General features: G+C 44.6%; 1 protein-coding gene across 1 annotated transcript in view; it reads left to right on the forward strand.

Moving 5' to 3' along the window:
* LOC311188272 (class I histocompatibility antigen, Gogo-OKO alpha chain-like) overlaps positions 1 to 21,376 on the forward strand; it is a gene marked incomplete at both ends in the record, with an annotated part of 91,009 nt that overhangs the window by 9,186 nt on the left and 60,447 nt on the right. Inside the window, 2 exons of the mRNA XM_084259412.1 lie at positions 18,201 to 18,213; positions 19,438 to 19,730. Coding sequence (XP_084115538.1) covers positions 18,201 to 18,213; positions 19,438 to 19,730 — 306 coding nt within the window. The remainder of the gene's footprint in view (positions 1 to 18,200; positions 18,214 to 19,437; positions 19,731 to 21,376) is intronic.

Below are 21,376 nucleotides of genomic sequence, written 5' to 3' on the forward strand. Positions count from 1 at the left end.
TATCTTACCTGTGACATCCAGGGTTACCCTAGGCTTAACCACAGAGACCATGTCATTGGGGACGTGGTGACGTCCTTGGGCTCTATCACTTGTCATCCAGGAGGTGTCAGTAGTCAGTCTGTTACAGGGCAGGGAGAGGGGCACCCCAGAACCCCCAAAGCTGCTTGCTCTAAATAGGTTCTGCCATCTGCCGCATCGACACAAAACATTTAAGACTTTAATGGAAAGGAACTTTAACACAATTAGTAAACAATACAGAAAAGACAGGGAATCTGTTAGAGGTCAGGGAGAAGGGCAGCCCAGACACCACAATGCTGCCTGCTCTAACTAGGTTCTGCCATCTGCCGCATCAACAGAAAACATATGAGACTTAAATGAAAAGGAACGTTAATACAATTAGTAAACAATGCAGGAAAGGTAAAGAATATAGTTTCTAAATCAAGCATCCAAAGTTACCTGTCCCCTTGTGGGAAAAAGTCCACCCAAACAGGATTGGCCTAGAGCAAGGCCTGAAAGCCTGTCACAAGTCTAAAGCGCCTTCCAGTGGGGACCCACAGAAAAGGATCAGAAACAACCAGACAAGTCTGGGAGGAAAAGAGCAAAATCAAAATCAAGACAAAAACCACCATTGTCACCTCCCCACCAGTCTCTCGCCCATGCTGTTGTCACCCAGTCCACGACCAAAAGGCATGTGCAGTTTCTTCACGTTCTCTCGGCTCCATGTGCCTCCTCCAGGTCTCCTTCTGGCTCCATCCTGCTTCTTTCCTTCTCAGTCTCCACTGCAGCTTCTTCTCTCCCTTCTCGGCTCCCTTCTCTCCCTTCCTTTGGGTGGGGCAGGGAGCCTGGAACTTCCCCTTTACCTGGTGACCACCCTATTATCCTGGATAACTCATACAGAAACACATATTTTAACTGTCTTAATTTGTTTAGGTGAGATGTCATTAAATTTTAGTTTTCTAATACTAAGAAGCAAAAAATAAACCTGCAAGCTCAACAATATTTAGAAAAAGTGATATTGTTTAACAACTTCTCATTTTTAAACTTAATAAGACCTTATTTTTATATGAAATTTGGCCACCATTTAAATAATGATAAAAGAAAAAATTTAAGGGAGAGATACCAATTGTAGCTGTTAGTTTTTCTTAGGAGTGGAATTTTAAATTAATTTCAGATTTGCAAATTCTAACATCCCGAAAACCAAATTTCGTTCTTAGGCAAGTACTAGATAGATTGATGAAAACCAAGAAAAATAAGAGAGGCTCAATATCATATACATTTCCTACATACCTGTGAGGAACTCAGTGTTGCTAAGTAACTTGCCCACAAGGCTAGTTTTTGCTAGGACAAGTGTATCAAGAAGTCAATCTGGGATTTTTCTGGAAAAGAATTTTATCAAGAGATTTAGGTCTAATCATCAAAATGCAAACTTATCTTTTTTGCTGTAGACTAGGTCAATTACTCTTTTTATTTTTCTGAATACTGTGTGCTTCATTTTGAAAATAAAGACATTTCAACATAAAGTATTGATACTCAACATGAAAACTGTAAGGCTTGCATGCTTCAAATTCAACCATTAAGTTTTGATCTAGTTTTTGATTACCAAATTCTTAAATCCTGATCTCAAAATTGGGGAATTTTTATTAGACTTTATATAGGTGTCATTTATAACTAACACTCCTAAGGCATTAGACAGTGATAGAAACAGAGATTTTTTTTATTCTTTTTTTAAAACTTTGGTCATGTGCATTAGTTTTAAAAAGTAGTTATTCTAAAAAAAATAGTAGTTATTCTATCTGTGAAAACACTGAGACATTTTTATTGATTAAATTTAGAAACTGTTTTTACTAATTCCTTTAGAGAAAACATTTCTCAAATTTGTATATTTTTTTATTTAAATTTTTTAAATATTTATTTATTTATTTATACATGAATCAGGGTACAGACCAGTTGCCCGGGAGGGTGAGAGGATTCACCAGAGACAGAGTGGCAGACTGATTGTAGGTCAAATGGTTTTCAGGCTTTTCTGCCTTCCCACCATCAGGACTGCCCTGCCTGATGGGGCACCTGCAGTTGTTACATTGTAGCAAACTGTCTTCTTTACTTCTGTGGGCCATGGGAGGAGTCCTGAGAGATAGTCATCAAGAGAAGCAGAAGCAGGAGAAAGGAGAGAGACAGAGAGACAGAGAGAGAGAAGGGGAGAAAAGAAGCCAGAGAAGCCCAGAGTGAAGACTTGGGGCTTGGAGGCCTGCTGTGCCCCCCTGGCACCCAAGCCTGCTGTGTACCTGGTTGCTGCAATGCATGTAAAGCTACATAGAAGCCTGAGAAAGCCACTGAGGACTCCAAGACTCTCCTTTACCCTGTCTGCCAGATCAGAGAACCTGCACTGTGCCTATCCTGCCACTACACTGCTGAGGGGAGCAGCGGGCGCCACAGGAGAGGTCTGCAGTGCCATGTGGGACCCTCGTCAGCCGGCCGGGATCGAACTGGCTCTGCAGAGGCTGTGGATAGCTTCACAACGCTATGCTCAAACACCTGGGCCACTAGGGGAGGCCCTCACATTTACATTTTTAAGAGTGACTTGTTGGCTTTAACTTTTTTTTATGTACCATGAGGTATACAGGAGAAGAGACACATTAAGATCTTATTTTATAGTTTGCTTATTCCTGGACTCTCACTAGAAATCTGATTTTGGGACCTCCCCGGTGGCACAGCAGTTGAGCACTGGGTTGCAAGGCTGGCTGGTTCGATTCCCGGATGCCGTTCGAGGGTCCCACATGGCGCTCAGACCTCTCCTGCCACATGCTGCTCCCCTCAGCAGTGTACTTCGTTGGTCTGCCTGCTCTGCTCTCCCCTCTGGCTCTGGTGAAATCTCTCACCCTCCTGCGCTTCTGACTGTACCCAGTGTTTGTATAAATAAATAAAGAAATCTTTAAAAAAAAAAAAGATATCTTAGGTTTGGAATTTAACTCGCAAGAGCTGCATTTTCACGCTATAGTTTTTAGCAGGCTAAGTCGTTTTAACAAAACTTTACACAGACCCGATAAGCAATTTGGAAGTTTTCTCAACCATTAAGTGTCCTGTATAGTTTGTTAGAAGTCCAAAGTAACTTAGCATTTTTTACATTAAACAGTCAGATTTAAGATTAGGAAAACACAGGGAAATAGAAATGTATACCCATAGAACAGAGCAGAACAGTATCTCATGGTGGACAAAAGAAGGGCCCAATTCCCCCACAGAGGGAAGACAGCAGAGAGGAGCCAATGATTCCAGTACTGGGGTCCAGTGCTTGCAGAGACCAGAGGCAGCCTTACCCCCAGCCCCCTCACCAGCCAACTGTAGTGGGTTTTTTTCTAATTGTGAAAGATGCTGAATCCAGACACTATACTGAGTTGTGGTTAGTGTTTTTTAAAAAGATTTATTTTGCTTATTTATGCATACAAGAGGTGGGGTGTAGGCCAGAGAGGGAGGGGGCCAGTGAGAGGATTCGCCAGAGATAGAGTGGGGAACAGAACAGGTGGATCTACTGAAATACACTGCTAAGGGGAGCACTGGGTGAGACAGGAGAGATCTGCGCCATGTGTGTAGCTCCCTGCCTGGGGATTGAACTCCTGCTGCAGTGGCTGCTGATAGCTTCATAGTGCTGAGACTTAACCCCTTGCTCCACCCGGGGTGGGGGTGGAGGGGGCCTGCGGTTAGTCCTGTTTTGATAAGGACTTTCCAATCCCATGCAGTCATTTCATACCCAGTTCTACAGCTTCAAAATTCTTTTGTAAATGAACTTGAATACTATTTTCAGAAATAGATTTTCTAAATTCTTTACAGTCAATGGCAAACTTTCATGTTAGGGACACTGGTCTCCTCCTCAAATAATGTTTCTCCCTTGGATTGTCATGCTTCATGGAACATATTTCTATGGGGGGCTCAGAATGTGCTGGAGGCGGCAGAGGAGGGAGGAGAGGAGAAGGACGCGTTGGGGCAGGAAGCCCTGGGCCCTCTGGGTGTCAGATCTTTTATCCCCTTGAGCGGGTCTCAGTGCTGATCCCAGAGACTCCACGCGGGAAGGGGAGACACTCTCCCGGTCCCGCTGATGGCCTCAGCCACTGCCCTGCCTTCCCCAGGCTTCCAGGTCCAACTCCCTCCTTTTGGGTGCTGAGAACTGTGTTGTCTGAGGATGAGAGGTAATTTATGGAGCTGGCGTTTGGTTATTTTGTGTCCTCCCACTTTTCAAAGACTCTAATTGTAATTTATGCTGTTTCTCCTCACTTGTTAAGTGGTTTCCCCAGAGTTTAAAAGCAAAGGTAAAACTCAACTAAACAAGCAGAGAAAAGGCAAAAACCTCCAGGAGAAATGCCTAACTTGACTCCCCGCAGGCTTGCAAGACCCGCCCTTTGCTGCCTGTGCTCCTCACCAGAATGAAGTGGGACCTCCAAAAAGTCCTTCCCTTTTGTTGGAATCCAGCTGGGAGAGGTCGGCCCAGTTCCCACACGGGGTTCCTCACACGGGGCACCAATTGTCTGGTTGTGACATGCGGTGGTAGCATGAAACAGGTTTACTAGAGGGACCACACCCCGAAGGGGCAGCCAAGCTCCAAGGGCAGTCTCATTTTTATTTAGCATCAGACAGAAAATAAAAAGACCAAAGCAGCAGCAGGCACACGGGGAACGCACACGTGTGGGGGGGACGCATCAGCAGCCGACCCAGCCAAGGTGGGGAGTTAGGGAGAAACAAGGAAAGTGTCAGTGTTTATGCTGCTCTCACCATCACACCTGTTGCTGTTTCTGCACACGCTGTTTCCAGCACGTGTAGACGCTCACACGAGGACATTTGCCCTGAGAGGTTCCTTATCTCAAACTTTCCCTGTTTCTGCCCACTGAGAGGTACGGAATCATCAAAGCAAAGAATAATTAAGGCAAAAAGAGAATAGCTGAGGCACAGGATCATCCAAGCTCCCACAAATGTGGCCACACTTTGGGGGCAGGTCAAGGCCTCAAGCCTGTCCTTCAAAGTCTCCGAGGGCACCATTTTTCTGAGCAACCTGGAGGGTGGAGACCGCCAGTAAGCTGTTCTGCGTGCCTGTCAGCCTGGCAGAAATGTCGGCTCTGTCTGAGTTTTCAGCCTCCTCAGTGTCAGCTCCCAACATGCTCATGAGTCTGATTCTTGGAAGCTCTGCAGCAGCTGCTCTCTGGACTTGACCTGGTTTGTCTCTGCCTGGTCACTTCCTTCCTCTTTCTGTTCCCTCTCTTGGATGACAGCTGTGGCTTCCTCTCAGGGTCTCCGGTCACTATCTTCCCCACAGCCCTCCCGGGCCCCTTGTTCTACTTCACATTGAAACCTTCAACAAGGATCTTGGAGAAGTCCCTGCCCACACTGCCCAGGCCTCTCGCCAGGCCTTCAGACCTGAGTCTGTGTGGCAAGGAGGCCTCGATGGTGGCCCCTGGGAATCCAGAGCACAGGCATTTGCCCCCTGAGGCCCCTCTGGCAGGTTTTTAGATACATGTGGTTCAGGGTTTGCATCATTATGATCTTGTGAGAGCCAGTCACAGCGGAACAGTGAGTAGACAAGGATACTTTTCTTCTCTGGAGTTAGAATGATCTTGTTCCCTCGTGGGCTTAGTTCCTGTTTTGCTCCATCTTAAATACCCAGAAACCCTCCCCTGAGGTCAGAATCTCCGTGGACATATCACACATACCAGCTATTCTTCCCACTTCATCCTGGGCAGACCCCTGTTCCACAGCCTCTGTCCTGCCTCCAGGGGTCTGGGGCCTGCTCACCTGGATGGGGCTGAAGGCCCAGATCCCTCACCTCACCCTTAGCCTCTCTCCTGTCCCTGCTTCCCTGTGGTTGATTTTGCTGTCTCCTGTTCTGTGTCCATCATCTTTGTTTCCCCTTTGCCCACCAGTGTCCTTTGCCCACTAGAGGAGGGACGTGGAAAGTAAGGCCTGAGATCACGAACAGCTGAAGTGAATGTCTGTGCCCCCAGCACCTCCCTCACCTGGGCCTGACATGAGTCTGGGCTGGATTCCCCTGAGGACTGGGCAGGCCTGGCTCCAGGGTCTTTTGCCTTCCAGGCCTGAGTTGTCTCTTGAGGGCCCCAAGGTCTGTTCTTCTCCAGCCTCTTTCTGAAAGTCCCTGGGACAGGTCATGGTGTGGGGCTGCTCATCCTCTGTAGGAGGAACCCGGGGAGGACATTCAGTGTACACATTTTATCTGTGAGTGCTCAGGGATTTTCTTGAATTTTTCAAATAATTTTCACTGTCCATTCTTTTTAGACACTCGTATTATTAACTTGCTGGAATCTCCTGATCGATAGACTCAGGTTCTTGTAGGTCTTCTCTCTGCTTGTCATTTCTTTTCCATCTACATTATACAGTGGGAGTGAGTCTTTAATAGTCCAGTTCATCTACTGATTTATTAATTTCTGTGATTCAATCTCGAATTTTCAAGAACTCTTATTCTGAGCACATGAAATTTTATAAGGTCTCCTTTTTCTTTTTTTCAGTACTAGAAAATAACCAAATTAACCTATGTAAGTGTAGGGAATCTACATCTAAATGAGTGTGAAATCCCTGCGGGAAAGGAGGGTGTGTCTCCTGGCTAAGGAGTGAGATGGGGCCTGGGGCCTCCAGGAGAAAGAAGGGGGTCACATGGCAAGGACAGGGCACCTCATAGGATGAAGACCAGATGTTCTATAATTATGTTTGCCCTGACATGTATGTAGGTTTCTTGGATCCAAACCTCGCTTCTGGTAATAACCATACTTCGGGTAAGACGAGCAATTTTCACACTAGATAGTTCTAGAAGTGGTAAATGTTTCTGAAGATGAACCCCTGGTGGCACAAGGGGTTAAGAAGCAACCTATGAGGGCCTCCCCGGTGGCAACGCGGTTGAGCGCTGGGTTGCGAAGCTGCCCGCGGCCTCTGCGGCGCCGGTTCGATCCCCGGCTGCTCCCCGGCCACCAGAGGAGGGTCCCACATGGCGCGCAGACCTCTCCTGCCGCCCGCTGCTCTCCTCAGCAGTGTACTTCGGTCCTTCTGCCTGCTCTGCTCCCCGCTCTGGCTCTGGTGAATTCTCTCACCCTCCCCGTGCTTCTGACTGTACCTAGTGCATGTATAAAACAAAACAAGCAAAAAACAAACAAACAAATAAATAAAACATGCCTCTAAAAAAAAAAAAAAAAAAAGAAGCAACCTATGAAGCTGTCTGCACACTCTGCAACACAAGTTCAATCCTCCGTCAACCAGGGTGCAACCCACATGGTGCAGCAGACCTCTCCTGACTCACCCACTGATCCCCTCAGCAGTGTATTTTGATCGATCTGCCTGTTCTGCTCCCCACTCTGTCTCTGGTGAATCTTCTCACCCCCTGGACCTCTGGCCTGTACCCCAGCTCTTGTATGCATAAATAAATAAATCTTTGAAAATAAAAATAAAAAAAAATATATGAACCCCTGATGAACCTCAGATGGAAATAACTCACATGCCAAAGTGGCCTGTCTTGGGGACACCTTCCTGAATATCTTGGGGAGTCCTATTCTTCAGTGCATAATAAATGAGGGGAAGACAGATGAGGATGAGGATGGGGCCAGGACCAGGTGGTAGATTAGGCTACAGGCCTCCTCAGTATGGTTGGGTCTTCGGTAGGTCTTGGATGGGGGCTGAGGGAAGAGGGGACAGGTTGGTCTGTTGGGTCCTGCGGTAGGAAACACATACTTCCTCCCAGCATGTATGTCAGGTTGGGTTTACATGTGTGTTTGTCACCTTTACTCAGTGACCATCTCTCACGACAGTGCAAGCTCCAAGTCTCCAGGGTCCTCTCTCTGCTCCCCATTGTATCTGCAGGGGAGGCAGCTTGGGGAGGCAGGAGCCAGCCAGGGAGAGGGATTCTGGAAAGCAAAGGAGAGGCAAAGGCAGAGAACACTTGGGAGATGCTCCCTGGTTTCCTGAGAAAAGCATTTCTCAAAGTGTGGTCTGTGTTTTATAGGGCAGCCCCGATATTAAACGGGTTGCCTGGTTGTGGGTCCTCACCTGCACACTTAAAAGGGACTTATTAATACTCCACTACAGGCATACACAAAAGGTTAATAAAGGGTTTATTTACAAGGGAAAAGGAAATAAGGAAAATGTACAACTCAGGGAGAAAATAGGGAAATAAAGTCTTTAATGCGTCCTACCCAATCCGCCGACCTGGAAACCCAAAGGCACTCTCAGAGCTGGCCGAACGCTGTGAGCTGGCGGAGAGTCAAAAATGGGGGAACCCCGGGCCCATGTGTCTGGCTTTATACGAACCTGGCTGCTTAACCCCACCCTCAGGTCCCAGCCACCTTCCCTTTGGTGGTGATGGGATTTGGAGTTCCCAATGTCTTTGGCTTTGACCTGGGGTGGGGGTGGAGTCCACAAAGCCTGTATGGAATTAGCTTTAGGGCATCCTTTTCCCCCTAACATGTGGAGCCCTTGAAGTCACCCAGAACCTTTCATGGGGTCCATGAGGTAAAATTGTTTTCAAAACATCACTTAGACACCATTTGTCTTTTCACTATTTTGGCATTTGCTGAGGTAAAATTTAGTAAGAGTGGAGCTTATAGTACCACTGCAGAAGCAGTGATTCCTCACCAGCACTTACCTGCAGAGACAAACATTAAAGCCAATTTCACTGGAAAATGTCCTGGAAAAAGCATTAAAATTATCTTCATTATTACGTCAAACTCATCCACATTTTAAAATATGTGGTGTGCTGACCTGGAAGGACACACAGAGCACTTCTGCAGCATCCCCAAGAACTGAGTGCTGAGGAAAATATTTGTTTGAGATGAATTAGGTTCTTTTTATTTGTGGGCAACACCATCTTTACCTGAAGGGATGAATAACAAAAACTAAGGTTATTTAAATTTGGTTAATTAGCAGACACTTTCCTCAAAATGATGTCTAGTTCCTGAAGAAAATCAACAGACAGTTAACAAATGGCAGTAATTTTGCCTCATAAAATATAAGCTCTCAGAGAAAACCAGGATTATGAAAAATTGAGTGCCATCAATTCATGACAACTTACAGTACGAATTTTTCATTTGGGATTTGTGATTAAAAAATAAAACAGATTTTTGATCATTTGATTCCAATGTAATTAACACTAAAGATCCATGTAACTTAGTGAAACAATGTATCACCTTAAAAAAATCACACATTAGCACAAGTTCCAATCAATATGCAAGAGAGGGCTATGGAAATGTAACAGAATAGGAAATATTCCCTGATTTCATTTCAGGTTTCACTTTGCAAATAAGGTTTGAGAAACTGTAACAGGGTGGTTCCCCAGGAAAGGGGGAGGTTCCAGGTTCCCTGCCCCACCCAAATGGAGGGCGGAGCTGAGCAAGAAGAGAAGAGGCTGCAGAGGACACTGAGGAAGGAAGCAGGATGGAGCCAGAAGGAGACCTGGAGGAGGCACATGGAGCCTAGAGACACGTGAAGAAACTGCACTTGTCTTTTGGTCGTGGACAGGGTAACACAGATGTGGGTGAGACCCGTGGGGAGGTGACAATGGCAGCTTTTATCTTGATTTTGATTTTGCTTTTTTCCTTCTGGGCTTGTCTGGTTGTTTCTTACCCTTTTCTGTGGGTCCCTGTTGTGCCCAAGATCAGCAGACTCAGTGAGCATAGCGTCCAGGAATCCAATGACAGCTGATGAAAATAAAAAAGGGAGTTTATTACGGGCTAGAGTCCGGGCTCACGGCACCTACCAACGCAGTGGCAGATAGCAAGAGCCCCGAACAGAGGAAGCAGGGGTCTATTATAGGGTCACAAGCGGTGCAAATTTTGAAAGAAGCTGGATATTACTCATTGGCTACTACAAAGGCATTTTGACGTGCACGGTTAGAGTTTCAAACTGATTGGATGGTTAGTGATGCTGTTCCATTTATGGATAGGACTGCCCTCATTGGCGGCTGGGGTGGTCTGCTTTTTCGTCACCAAGTGGAGTGAGGGTTGTGACTGCTAAAACTATCTCCGGAATGTGGCTATACAAGGACTAACATATCAAGGTGGAGGATATACAAAATGGTGAAACCTTGGCTAAGCTTGGTTCCACAGTCCCCACTGGAAGATGCTTTAGACTTGTGGCAGGCTTTGGGGCCTTGCTCTGGGCCAATCCCATTTGGATGGAGTTTTACCCACGAGGGGACAGGTGACTTTGGGTGCTTTATTTAGAAACTAGATTCTTTGCCTTTCTTGTATTGTTTCCTAATTGTATTGAAGTCCCTTCCCATTCAACTCTCATGTTTTTTGTTGATGCGGCGGATGGCAGAACCCTATATAGAATAGGGAGGTTTGTGGAATTTGGGCTGCCTCTCTCCCTGTCCTATAACAGATTTCGCACCCAACGTGATTTAGGACAGAGCCATCCGGGCTTAGTCTGCCCCTGGGGAAACTGGGCTTCCCTATGGCACTGGCTACCATAAGCGCAAATGTGATTTTTAGTTTCTCTGGTGTGTTTGTTTCATATGTAGATTTGCTGTTGAAAAACTGGCTTGGGCTTTGTGAAGATCTGTGTCTGTATGTAATTTGTTTGTAGTGACTTGCTAAGACATTTGATTTTGTGCAAATTGTTCTGTACAACAGTTTTACTTAAAAGATTAGGTAGTACATTGGACCATGTGGCCAGATCAAAGATGGCATCTGAGGCCACTTGGCAGGCTCTTGTAAAATTCAGAGGTTCTTGTTGCTGGGACTTTGGAACTTTTTTTTTTCTTTCTTTTTGTAATCTCTGCTGTCTCATTAGCATTTCTAAAGGCATTAATGATTCTTCATATGTTGCTTTGTCTTTGTCTACTTCATGACCTCTGCCTGATGGATTTTGCAAGCCAATTGTGGAGCAGTGGTGTTTAAATTAGCAAATGTATGCCTGGGTGTTAAGGAAAGACTAGCCTTAAGCAGTAACTGGTAATTGCTGGTAGCCTTGATAATAGATTCTTGGAGATAACTTGAATTTTTGCAAAGTCTGGATCAGAAAAATTAACAAGATTTTGTCTGAGTCTGAAAGGATTTGCTGCTGTGAATTTTGTCTACACAATTTGTTTTGGGCATGTTTGCCATTTTGAATCCTGGATTTGTTCAATTGCTGGTGTAAGACAAGATTCTAAGTTTCTGCTTTCTACTGAGGAAGGTCTGTTGTGGAAAGCACTCTTTATGGTGCAGCATGTAACTGTACCAGGTTTTCATACCTGTGTTGTTGTTGTCCCTCCCTACTGTGGGGGAGATGTCATCCGTGCTTTGATGTTGAATCTGCTCTTTCAGCTTCTGTCCCAGAGTGGCTAACAGAAGTAAGGAGATGACTCCTTTTAATTGAAAGTTAATTACTGATATTTTGATTTTGCTTTTTCAGGTTCTGTTCCAGGAAACCCAAGGAGTGCCTGCTTGGTGGCTAACAAGAGATGACTCCTTTTGCTTAAAAGTTAACTATTGATTTTACTCTTTCAGCTTCTGTACAGAAATGACTTCTAATAAAAAGTCTTGAATACTGAAAACCTGAAAGTGATAAACAAGGTCATGTAACTCTTGTGATTAATAAAACTTTTCCCTCCTATTTCCAAAGTCTCAGGTTTGTAGGATGACAACTGGAAGCTGTTTTCTGCCAGCAACACTCCACATTTTTTTTGGACTTGAATGTTTTTTTTTCTGAGCCTATGGAGTAAAACTGCAGCTATATAATATATTCCACATGGCATAACTAAAAAAAATACCTGTCTATATGTTGTATGTCCTTGTGTCTGTCTTGGCCTCTAGAGGTTGAAAATTTGGTATACATGGTGCCCACAGACGTTGAAAAAAAAAAGTCTCCAGTTATGAGAAAAAAACTAAAGGTTATGGTTTCATTGTACTACTGAACTAAGCCATTGCCTTCATAGAGATTGAATATTGTTGTTTCTGTTGTTTTTCTGATATTTATGGCAAAGGTTACCAGAAATCTAAATTCAAGTACAAGTTTGGTAGCCTGTCATTTGGCTGATACAAGGAACTTTTGTGGAACCTCAGTAGAGCTCCTGAGACACTCCACAAAGTTTCTTCCTTTCCTCCTGGGAGGTGTTAGATGAATTTGTTCAATTTCGTTTATCTAGTGGAGTAAAACTAGAAGGGAAGCATTTTCACTTGGGAAAACAGGTAACACCTTGACCTGATATGAATGTAAATTGTCAATGGTGATTGTCACCTAGTAATGTTGTATACTTCAATTGTTTAATATCTACAGAAATTGTTTCTGAAAATATAGGGAGAATAGATGGAAAAACAGTTCCATTGATGGAACTGTTGAGAGTAAAACTTTCCTACTAAGGACTGAATAGACCTGGAAATACACTTGATATTTACTAAGTTATCTTTGATATAATACTGGTAACTTTTTTGTATTTTGTTCTGAATCCAAAAAGTTTACTTGTTTTGGTGACCAGGATCTGCAGCAAAGTTGCAATTTTTTTTTTTTACCAGCAAAGCTAACTTATGTTTGCATTTTCTCTCCCGTTGATACCAACACAGCATAAAATAGTGGTAGTAATCTTTTGCGTGTTGATTTTGTATCCTGCCACTTTACTGAACTGATTGATGAGTTGAATTAGTTTTTCTGTGGAGTTTTTGGGGTTCTCTATGTATATTATTATATCATCTGCAAATAATGATAGTTTGACTTCTTCTTTTCCTATTTGGATTCCTTGTATGTATTTCTCTTGTCTTATTGCTCTGGCTAGGACTTCCAGCATTATATTGAAAAGCAGTGGTGGGAGTGAACATCCTTGTCTTGTTCCAGATCTTCATGGAATTGCTTTCAGCTTTTCACCATTGAGAATGATACTGGCTGTTGGCTTGTCATAGATGGCCTTTATGATGTTGAGGTATGTTCCTTGTATCCCAAGAATTTCAAGGGTTTTTATCATGAATGGGTGTTGCAGTTTGTCGAAAGCTTTCTCGGCATCTATTGATATTATCATATGGTTTTTATATTTCTTTTTGTTGATGTGTTGGATAACGTTGATTGATTTTCGGATGTTAAACCATCCTTGTGTCACTGGAATGAATCCTACTTGGTCATGGTGAATTATCTTATGGATACATTGTTGGATTCTGATAGCTAAAATTTTATTGAGGATTTTTGCATCAGTGTTCATTAGGGAGATTGGCCTGTAGTTTTCCTTTTTTGTGTTGTACTTGTTCGGTTTTGGTATTAGTGTAATGTTGGCTTCACAAAACATGTTTGGTATTGTCCCTTCCTTCTCATTTTTTGGAAGAGTTTGTGAAGGATAGGCACTAATTTGTCTCTGAATGTTTGGTAGAATTCATTTGTAAAACCATCAGGTCCTGGGCTTTTGTTTTTGGGGAGGTTTTTGATTACCATTTCAATTTTGCTGCTTGTAATTGGTCTGTTTAGGTATTCTATTTCTTCTTTATCTAGCTTTGGGTGATTGTAGAGTTGTAGGAATTTGTCCATCTCCTCTAGATTGTTGAACTTGTTTCCACAAAACTCTTCATAGTAGTTACTGATTATTCTTTTGATTTCTGTTGTGTCCGTTGTGATTTCTCCTCTTTCATTGATGATCCTGTTTATTTGTGCTTTCTCCCTTTTTTTCCTTTGTGAGCCTGTCTAGGGGTTTGTCTATTTTATTGATTTTTTTCGAAGAACCAGATCTTGGTTTCATTTATCTTTTGGATTGTTTTTTTAGTTTCAATTTCATTTATTTCTGCATTGGTTTTTATTATTTCTTTTCTTCTACTGGTTTTGGGGTTTTTTTTGTTGTTCTTTTTCTAGATCTTTGAGCTTCGAGATTAGGTTGTTTCATTGAGTTCTTTCTTGTTTCTTGATGTGCGCTTCTATTGCTATATATTTTCCTCTTATTACTGCTTTTGGAACATCCCATACATTTAGGATATTGGTGTCCTCCTTGTCATTCAATTCAAAGAATTTTTTAATATCTTCTTTTATCTCATTAGTCCAGTGGTCTTCCAGTAGTGTGGTTTTTAATCTCCATGAGGTAGGAAAGTTCCTTGCCTTCTTTTTATGGTTTATTTCTAGTTTGATGCCTTCATGGTCAGAAAAGATGGTTGGTATGATTTCAATCTTGATGTATCTGTTGATGTTTGTCTTGTGCCCCAGTATGTGATCGATCCTGGAGAATGATCTGTGTGCACTTGAGAAAAATGTGTACTTCATTTTTTTGGGGTTTAGTGTTCTATAGATGTCTGTTAAGCCCAAATGCTTTAGGTCCTTATTTAGAGCTTTAGTTTCTTTACTTATTTTTTGTCTTGTTGATCTATCCATTGTTGATAGTGGTGTGTTGAAGTGTGTTGAAAACACACTACGTATGTGTTTTCTCTGATGTCTGTTTTCAGAGATGACAACAGTTGTCTGATATTTTTTGGTGCTCCTTTGTTCGGTGAGTATATGTTAATGAGTGTTATTTCTTCTTGAAGTATTGTCCCCTTGATCATAATGTAGTGACCATTGGTGTCTCTTTTTACCTTTTTGAGTTTGAAATCTGTTTTATCTGATATAAGTATAGCTGTTCCTGCTTTCTTTTTTGGTCCATTTGCCTGTAGGATTGTTTTCCATCCTTTAACTTTGAGTCTATTTTTATCTTTTGTAGCTAAATGTGTTTCCTGGAGACAGCAAAAGGTTTTGTTTCTTAATCCAGGCTGCAAGTCTGTGTCTTTTTATTGAAGATTTTTGTCCATTTACATTTAGAGTTAATATTGATATGTTAGCATCTGTATTTGCCATTGTGTTTGTCTTTCCTTTGATTTTATTTATTTATTCTTTTAATAACTTTTTTTTTGGCCTTCTTTCACTGTTATTCGTCCCTCTGAGGTTCTGGCTTTAGCATTCCTTGTAGTATTTTTTGGAGTGGGGGTTTAGTCGTAATGAAATTCCAGAGTTTCTGTTTGTCTGGGAAGGTCCTTATTCTTTCTTCATAGAGGAAGGAGAGCTTTGCGGGATAGAGTATTCTTGGTTTGCATCTGTTTACTTGGAGTCTGTTGACTATGTCCCTCCACTCTCTCCTTGCCCGTAGTGTTTCTTGAGAGATGTCTGATGTCACCCTGATTGGTTTTCCTTTGAATATTATCTGTTTCTTCCCTCTTGTCAGCTTCATTATTTTTTCCTTGTCCTGGATTCTTGGGAGCTTTACCATTATGTGTCTTACTGTATTTTTCCTTTCATCGTGGAAGTTTGGTGTTCTTCTTGCTTCTTGTATATCAATTTTCAGCTCCTTCTTCACATTTGGGAAGTTCTTTTCAATTATCTCTTTGAATATTTTCTCTGTTCCTACATCTCTCTCCTCTCCTTGTGGTATTCCTATAACTCTTATATTTCCTTTCCTCATGGAGTCAGATAGTTCCCAATGTGTTTCTTTGTTCTTTTTCCTTTGTATTTGTCTTTCCTTTTCTGTTTTGGTTCTTTTTATTTCTGTGTCTTCAAGAGTACTTATTCGTTCTTCCATTTTATCTATTCAGCTTTCATTGCTTTTCCCAGAGTTCTTTATTTCCTCCATTAATTCTTTGATCTCCTGCGTTTCTTTTGCTTCCCTGTTTATGGACTCAATTTCATTCTTCTGACCATTGGTTTCCCTCTTTAGGGACTCAATTTCCTTCTTCTGATCATTGTTTTCCTTTATGAGTTCTGTCATTTTTTTAATCACGGCAATTTTAAATTCTCTTTCTGGAAGGCTCAGAAGTTCTTCCAAGTTACTGTCGTTGCAATCTGGGGGCTGGTTTTCTTTTTGTGGTGTGCTTTTTTCCTGAGGAGTTGTTAGTTGCGTGTGGTTCTTCTACTCCCTACTGTCTGGTTTCTAATTTGTCATATGCATTGGGACACTGTGTTGCTGGGACTGGCCGGCATCTTGGGTCAGCTTCTCTGCTCCCCTCTGGCTCCTCCAGGAGCCATCTGTCGGTTTCAAGCAGTCTTTACTGAAGAAAGGTCCCTGTTCTAAAATGCCAATGTGGGGACACACTCTCCTGTGCGCTTGGTCTGCCCTGGCGGTGGGTTCTTGCTCCCCCTCTCTGTTTGGACTGCAGGCCAGAAGGGGCCTGGCATGGGCGAGCTTCCCTGCTCACCTCTGGCTCCTGAGGGAGCCTTCTGCAGGCAGTCTTTACTGAAGAAATGTCCCTGTTCTAAAATGGCAATGCGGGATGCACTCCCTGTGCGTCTGGTCTCAGGCACACTTTTCTGTGCGCCCGGTCTGCCCTGGCCATGGGTGCCTGCTCCCCCTGTGGGCTCAGACTGCTGGTCTGAAGGGGTCTGGGGTGGGCTAACTTCCCAGCTGGCCACGGGCTCCTCCCAGAGCCTTCTGCCATTTTCAAGCAGTCTTTTCTGAAGAAAGGTCCCTGTTCTGTGGGGTGTTAGTGACTTTTTTTCTGGTCGCTAGGTGGCGCCAGAGATCTCTCCTAATGTCCTTGGGGAGCTGTTTTTTTCACCCCTTGGGACAGGGAACAGAGTGGGAATGGTAGGGAAAACCTCAACGGCTTTGGGGTGCTGTGTCTGCCTTGTGCCCCACCAACGTGGAGTTCCCAAGCCCCGAATTTCTTGCCCCAGGTCTCAGTTCCAAAGCCTTCAGGTCCAGGATGTGGGCTTAGCCCAGTTCAGTGGCCACAGGAATGGCGCCTTTTGCACCCCGCTCCCGTGTCCGGGCGCCTGGTTTCTGATTACTCAGTGAGGGACTTTCACCTCAGTGAGGGCCCCCGCGCGTCTCCCCGCAAGCCTAGGTCGCAGGCGCGGGTACCTGGGCAGCCACAATCCACGTTTACTTTTCAAGCATGCCACTTTTCCGCACAAGCTTACCGGCCAGCCCGGGGCTGTGTGCAGGTCTCCAGAGTCTTTGTTGTTATCTAATGGCGCCTGGAGCCATTTGCTCACCTCCGCAGCAAATCCTGCAGGGTTCTCCACAGCTCCAGTTCACGGGGTGTGGTGGCTGAAATAGTTCCTTTCCACTCACAGTCCCGCTTGATGCGTAGTTTGTTCTTGTTGGTCATTTTAGTTTGTTTTTTCCCTCCTTTCTGTTGGTCGGAGAGTGCCGACTTTGTGGGTGGGGGAGGGTAGCAGGGTTCTGCGCTTTCCTCCCTTCTAGTCCTCTTTTATGGCAACTTTCTTCTTTGGGTAGTTTGCTGGAGTCGTCTGTTTATCTTCCGTGTCCCAGTTCTTGCTGGGACCTGCTGCTTTTCCTCCCTATTAACTTTTTTTTTAAATGGGAGATCTTACTCACAGTGTCTCCTCACAGCCATGTTTGTTTCGATCCTTTTTACAGATCCTATAACCATTTGTTATTTCTCTGCTGGATTATTTTAAAACTTACTTATATTGCTTTTTTTCCCTGTCACTGTAAAGTCAGTTTTATGACAACATTCTCTCTATATCTTGATCACTAGAACACTATCAATTCTACAAAAGTACAGTGTAGTTTCTCAATTATTAGTCATTGTTTCTTTTGAGTGAATATCGTATATAGGTAACCTTGGAAAAAAATGATGAACCTCTCTTCTCAAAATCTCCTTCCTCAGATACTTATTAATGTATTTGTAAGTGCACATACTGATATATGTAATATATAGAGAATTAAAACAATGATACTTATACTTCCTGATATTTATCACTATTAAATCAATTTTGGCAAAAGTGTTAAAAGCCACCTAAAAAACGAAATATTATGAATTACCTAACATTTATGTTTAGTTTTTAAGCACATTGGTATTGTTATGACCTATTGTATTTGTAGTTTGTTCCTTCTCAAAGGAACTATTGTGTATATAGTGTTATTATTTAATGTTATTTTTCTACTAAACTAGACTCCATGACATAATTATAGCCCCCAAAAGAAAGACATGCTGAGATAGAAATCTGAAATTACCTCTTGAAAATTTTAGAATTTAAACCTTACTAGTTCACTCCAACACTAGTAACTGTGCCTCCTATTTTTTATAATTTTTTTTAAAGATTTATTTTATTTATTTATACAAGAACTGTGGTAAAGGCCAACTTCGCGGGAGGGTGAGAGGATTCCCCAGAGACAGAGCCGGGAACAGAACAGGCAGACTGACTGAAATCTACTGCTGAGGGGAACAGCGGGCGCAGCAGGTCTGCGGGTCATGTGGGACCCTCCCCAGCGTGGCTGAGGCTGTGGACAACTCCCCAGCGCGCACCCAACCGCCTGCGCTCCCTGTTTACTGTTCTCTTCACAGTGTGAGCGCGACAGTAAAGCATCTGCACAAGCAGGGCCAGGATGGGGACGCCTTGAAAAGCCAAAACCCAGGACGGGATTGCTCAGGACAAATGAAAGGGCCTCTCAGGCATTCCAAGGGTTGTCATTAAGCAGCAGCTTTTTCGTTAAGGCTGAGAAACCGCTCGGGGTTCCCTCTGCCAAAGGCTGTGGCCTCTGGCTCTGATGCCACAAAGAGCCATTGTGACGGCACCTGCACCACCTACATCAGGCCCGCCCGGACTGCATCTGTGTCCTCAGGAGCCGGGAAGCTTTGGACAGTGACCTGTGCACCCCGGACGCCTACAGAGAGAGTAAGAGCCTGTTTTGGGGTATTTGGTTTTCTTTTGGTTTATTTATTGCTTTACTTATTTAGTTATTTGTTTAGGCTATTTATTTTAGTTACTTTATTTTTCTTTCTGTTTTTTCCATTATTTTCCTTGATTTTTTTTTTTTTTGTATTTGCTTATACTTTTTTCTACTCTTTATTTTTCCTTTTATTTCCTTGTTTTTTATTTTCCTTTATTGTTTTGTTATTGGCTTTTTTCTTTATTCTTTTATTTCAGTTTTTAGTTTTTTGATTTTATTTTTTGAGTGATTTCCCCCATTTTCCCTTCTGTTCTTGTTTCATTGTTTGTTCTTTCTTCCCCTTTGTTGTTTCTCTGTTTTTGTTTGTTTGTTTGTTTGTTTGCTTGTTTGTTTGTTTTTCCAGTTTTTAGTTTCTAATTGTGGTTTGTTCTGTTGTTTATTCTATTTGTCTTTGTTGGTGTTCTGTTTTATTCTTCAATTTAGTGGTTAGTGTGTAATTGGTTTATTGTTATCATATTTTTACATTTTTATCTCATTTGTAATTTTTTGGTTGTGTATTTTCATTTATTTTTAGTGTAGTTAGTATTGCTAGTAAGGTTAGTGAAGTTAGTATTGCTGATTGAGTTATGTTAGCATTGTTAGTATTTAGTGAGGTTTAGTGAATACTTTTTGAGTACTATTAATACTAGTACATTTGTTAATATCGTAGGAGAGTCAGTTGTCAGCAGAGGTAGAGCTAGGGCTGTGAGCACAGTCAGGGCTGCTTAGTGTAGTCTGCATAGTCCAAGTGCATAGGCGCTATGTGCAATCGCCTCACTCCCCAGGGACATAAAGCAAAAAGCTACCAGGCACTGTGTCGCTGGGGCGGGGCACCCATGCCAAGGTTATGCTTGCGCTGCATGTGCTCACAGGCACGAAGGTGCTCATCAGGGGCATCCGGAAGTCCGAGCTATCTAACCTCTGGCTCCTGGCCCACGAGATGGGGTGCATGAAGGCTCTTTATCATCCGAACATCGTGGAGCTTGTCCAGGTGGTGGACACTGGGCCAAAGCTACAGCTGTCATGGAGTACATGCAGGGGGAAGACCTGCAAGACTTACCTGAGCGAGTGTGGGTGCCTGGAGGAGAGCGAGGCCTGCCATTTCTTTCAGCAGATCCTCGCGGCCTTCAGCTACTGCCATGCCAAAGGCATTGCATGCACACCGGTATGTGAGGCCCCAGCACAACATGTGCTGACCCGAGAAGGAAAAGTCAAGCTGGCAGCCTTCGGGCTCAGTGTCCAAGGCTTCCCCCAGGCGCTGAGCATGTGCTGCTGTCACCCAGAACACAGGGCTCCCGAGGTCTACCTTGGCCAGTGGTACAACGGCCCCAAGGTGGATGTGTGGAGCCTGGGCATCATGCCCTACCAAATGGTGACTGGCACACTGCCCTTCAGGGGGCCCAGCCACAGGGGGATCAGGGAGTGCGTCTAGGGCGGGATCGTCCACCTGACCTCCTACCCTCATGGTCCAGGGCAGGGACTGCTGGCCAAAATGCTGGAATGGGACCCCTGGAGGCCCCACCCCCTGGAGAGCATCCAGCAGCACGGCTGGGTAGCAGAAATGAGCGAGGGACTCCTGCCCTTCAGCGAGCCGTCTCTCAGCCCCCAGGACCCGGCCATAACCAAAGCTATGGAGCGCCTGGGCTACAAGAGGCAGGAAATTTGGGAGGCCATTGACGCTAACAAGTACAAGGAGGTCATGGCCACCTACCTGATACTCCGCTCCAGGAAGCAGGAGGGGAGGAGGACCACGAGGAAGAGGGGGAGGAGCGGCCAAGGCCCGTCACCTTCCGGGAACCTGGTGACCCCAATTCCAAGGACTGCCCCCCTCAACCTGAGGTTTCAGGGGTTACCCCAAGCCAATTATCCTGTGAAAGCACCCAGTGAAAAAGAGCGGAAAGGATGCCCAAACCCCCCACCTCCCCACCACCCCAACCCCTACCCCCCCACAGCCTGAGGTTTTGGGGAATACCCGAAGGCCAGGTATCCTGCAAAAGCAGGAAGTCCAAAAGAGGGAAAGGATGCCACCCCGGGCAACAGGGTCATCTCGGCCAGGTCCCTGAGCTGGAGGACACCCAGGAACACACCACTGCTGCAGGTCCAAGCCCCCTGCTAGAGGACACCCCAAAGGGCAGACCCTCCGTGCTATGCCCAGAGCTGGAGGACACCTGGGGGGACACCAGCACCTCTGTGGCCGGACCCCAGAAGGAGGACACTGGAGAGCACAGCAGTACCGTGGTGTCAGTCCTCCAACTGGAGGACGCTTGGTAGCACAGCAGCACCACTGAGATAGGCCCCTAGCTGGAGAGGGACCAGGAAAGCAGGGCCAACACAATCTGTCCAGCTGCCCAGTCCTCCAGCACCACCCTAAGACCTCACCCAAGACGTGGCTGGCCTTCCAGTGCAGTGGCCCCTTCAGCAATCATCAGGGCCAGAGATAGAATATTGGAAATTATCCTGGAATTTTGTTGCTGCTGTGCAGCATTGGAATTGGAGAGCAACAAAGATTAAAAGTAGCGCCATACCCGGCATAAGACACCCACCCCAAAGCACAACCACTCAGTGGCCATGGTGAACAGGAGTACACCAGGGAAGGTTGAGGCTCTGGAAAGGCTCAGGGGCTGGGCCCAGTCAGAGGGGTCAGGAGCAGCATGAGACTCACAGGACTGCAGCACAGAAGACTGGGCAGCACAGATGTCCCTGGAGCACAGATGTCCCTGGAGCAGAGCAGGTGAAGGGCCAGGTGGGCAACGAAACTGGTGAAGCACCTGGAGAGGAGAAGAGCGGGTGAGGGGTGGGGTATGGAGGGGT

This window comes from Talpa europaea (genome assembly GCF_964194135.1).
Source record: "Talpa europaea genome assembly, chromosome: 2".
NCBI classification, from domain to species: Eukaryota; Metazoa; Chordata; class Mammalia; order Eulipotyphla; family Talpidae; genus Talpa; species Talpa europaea.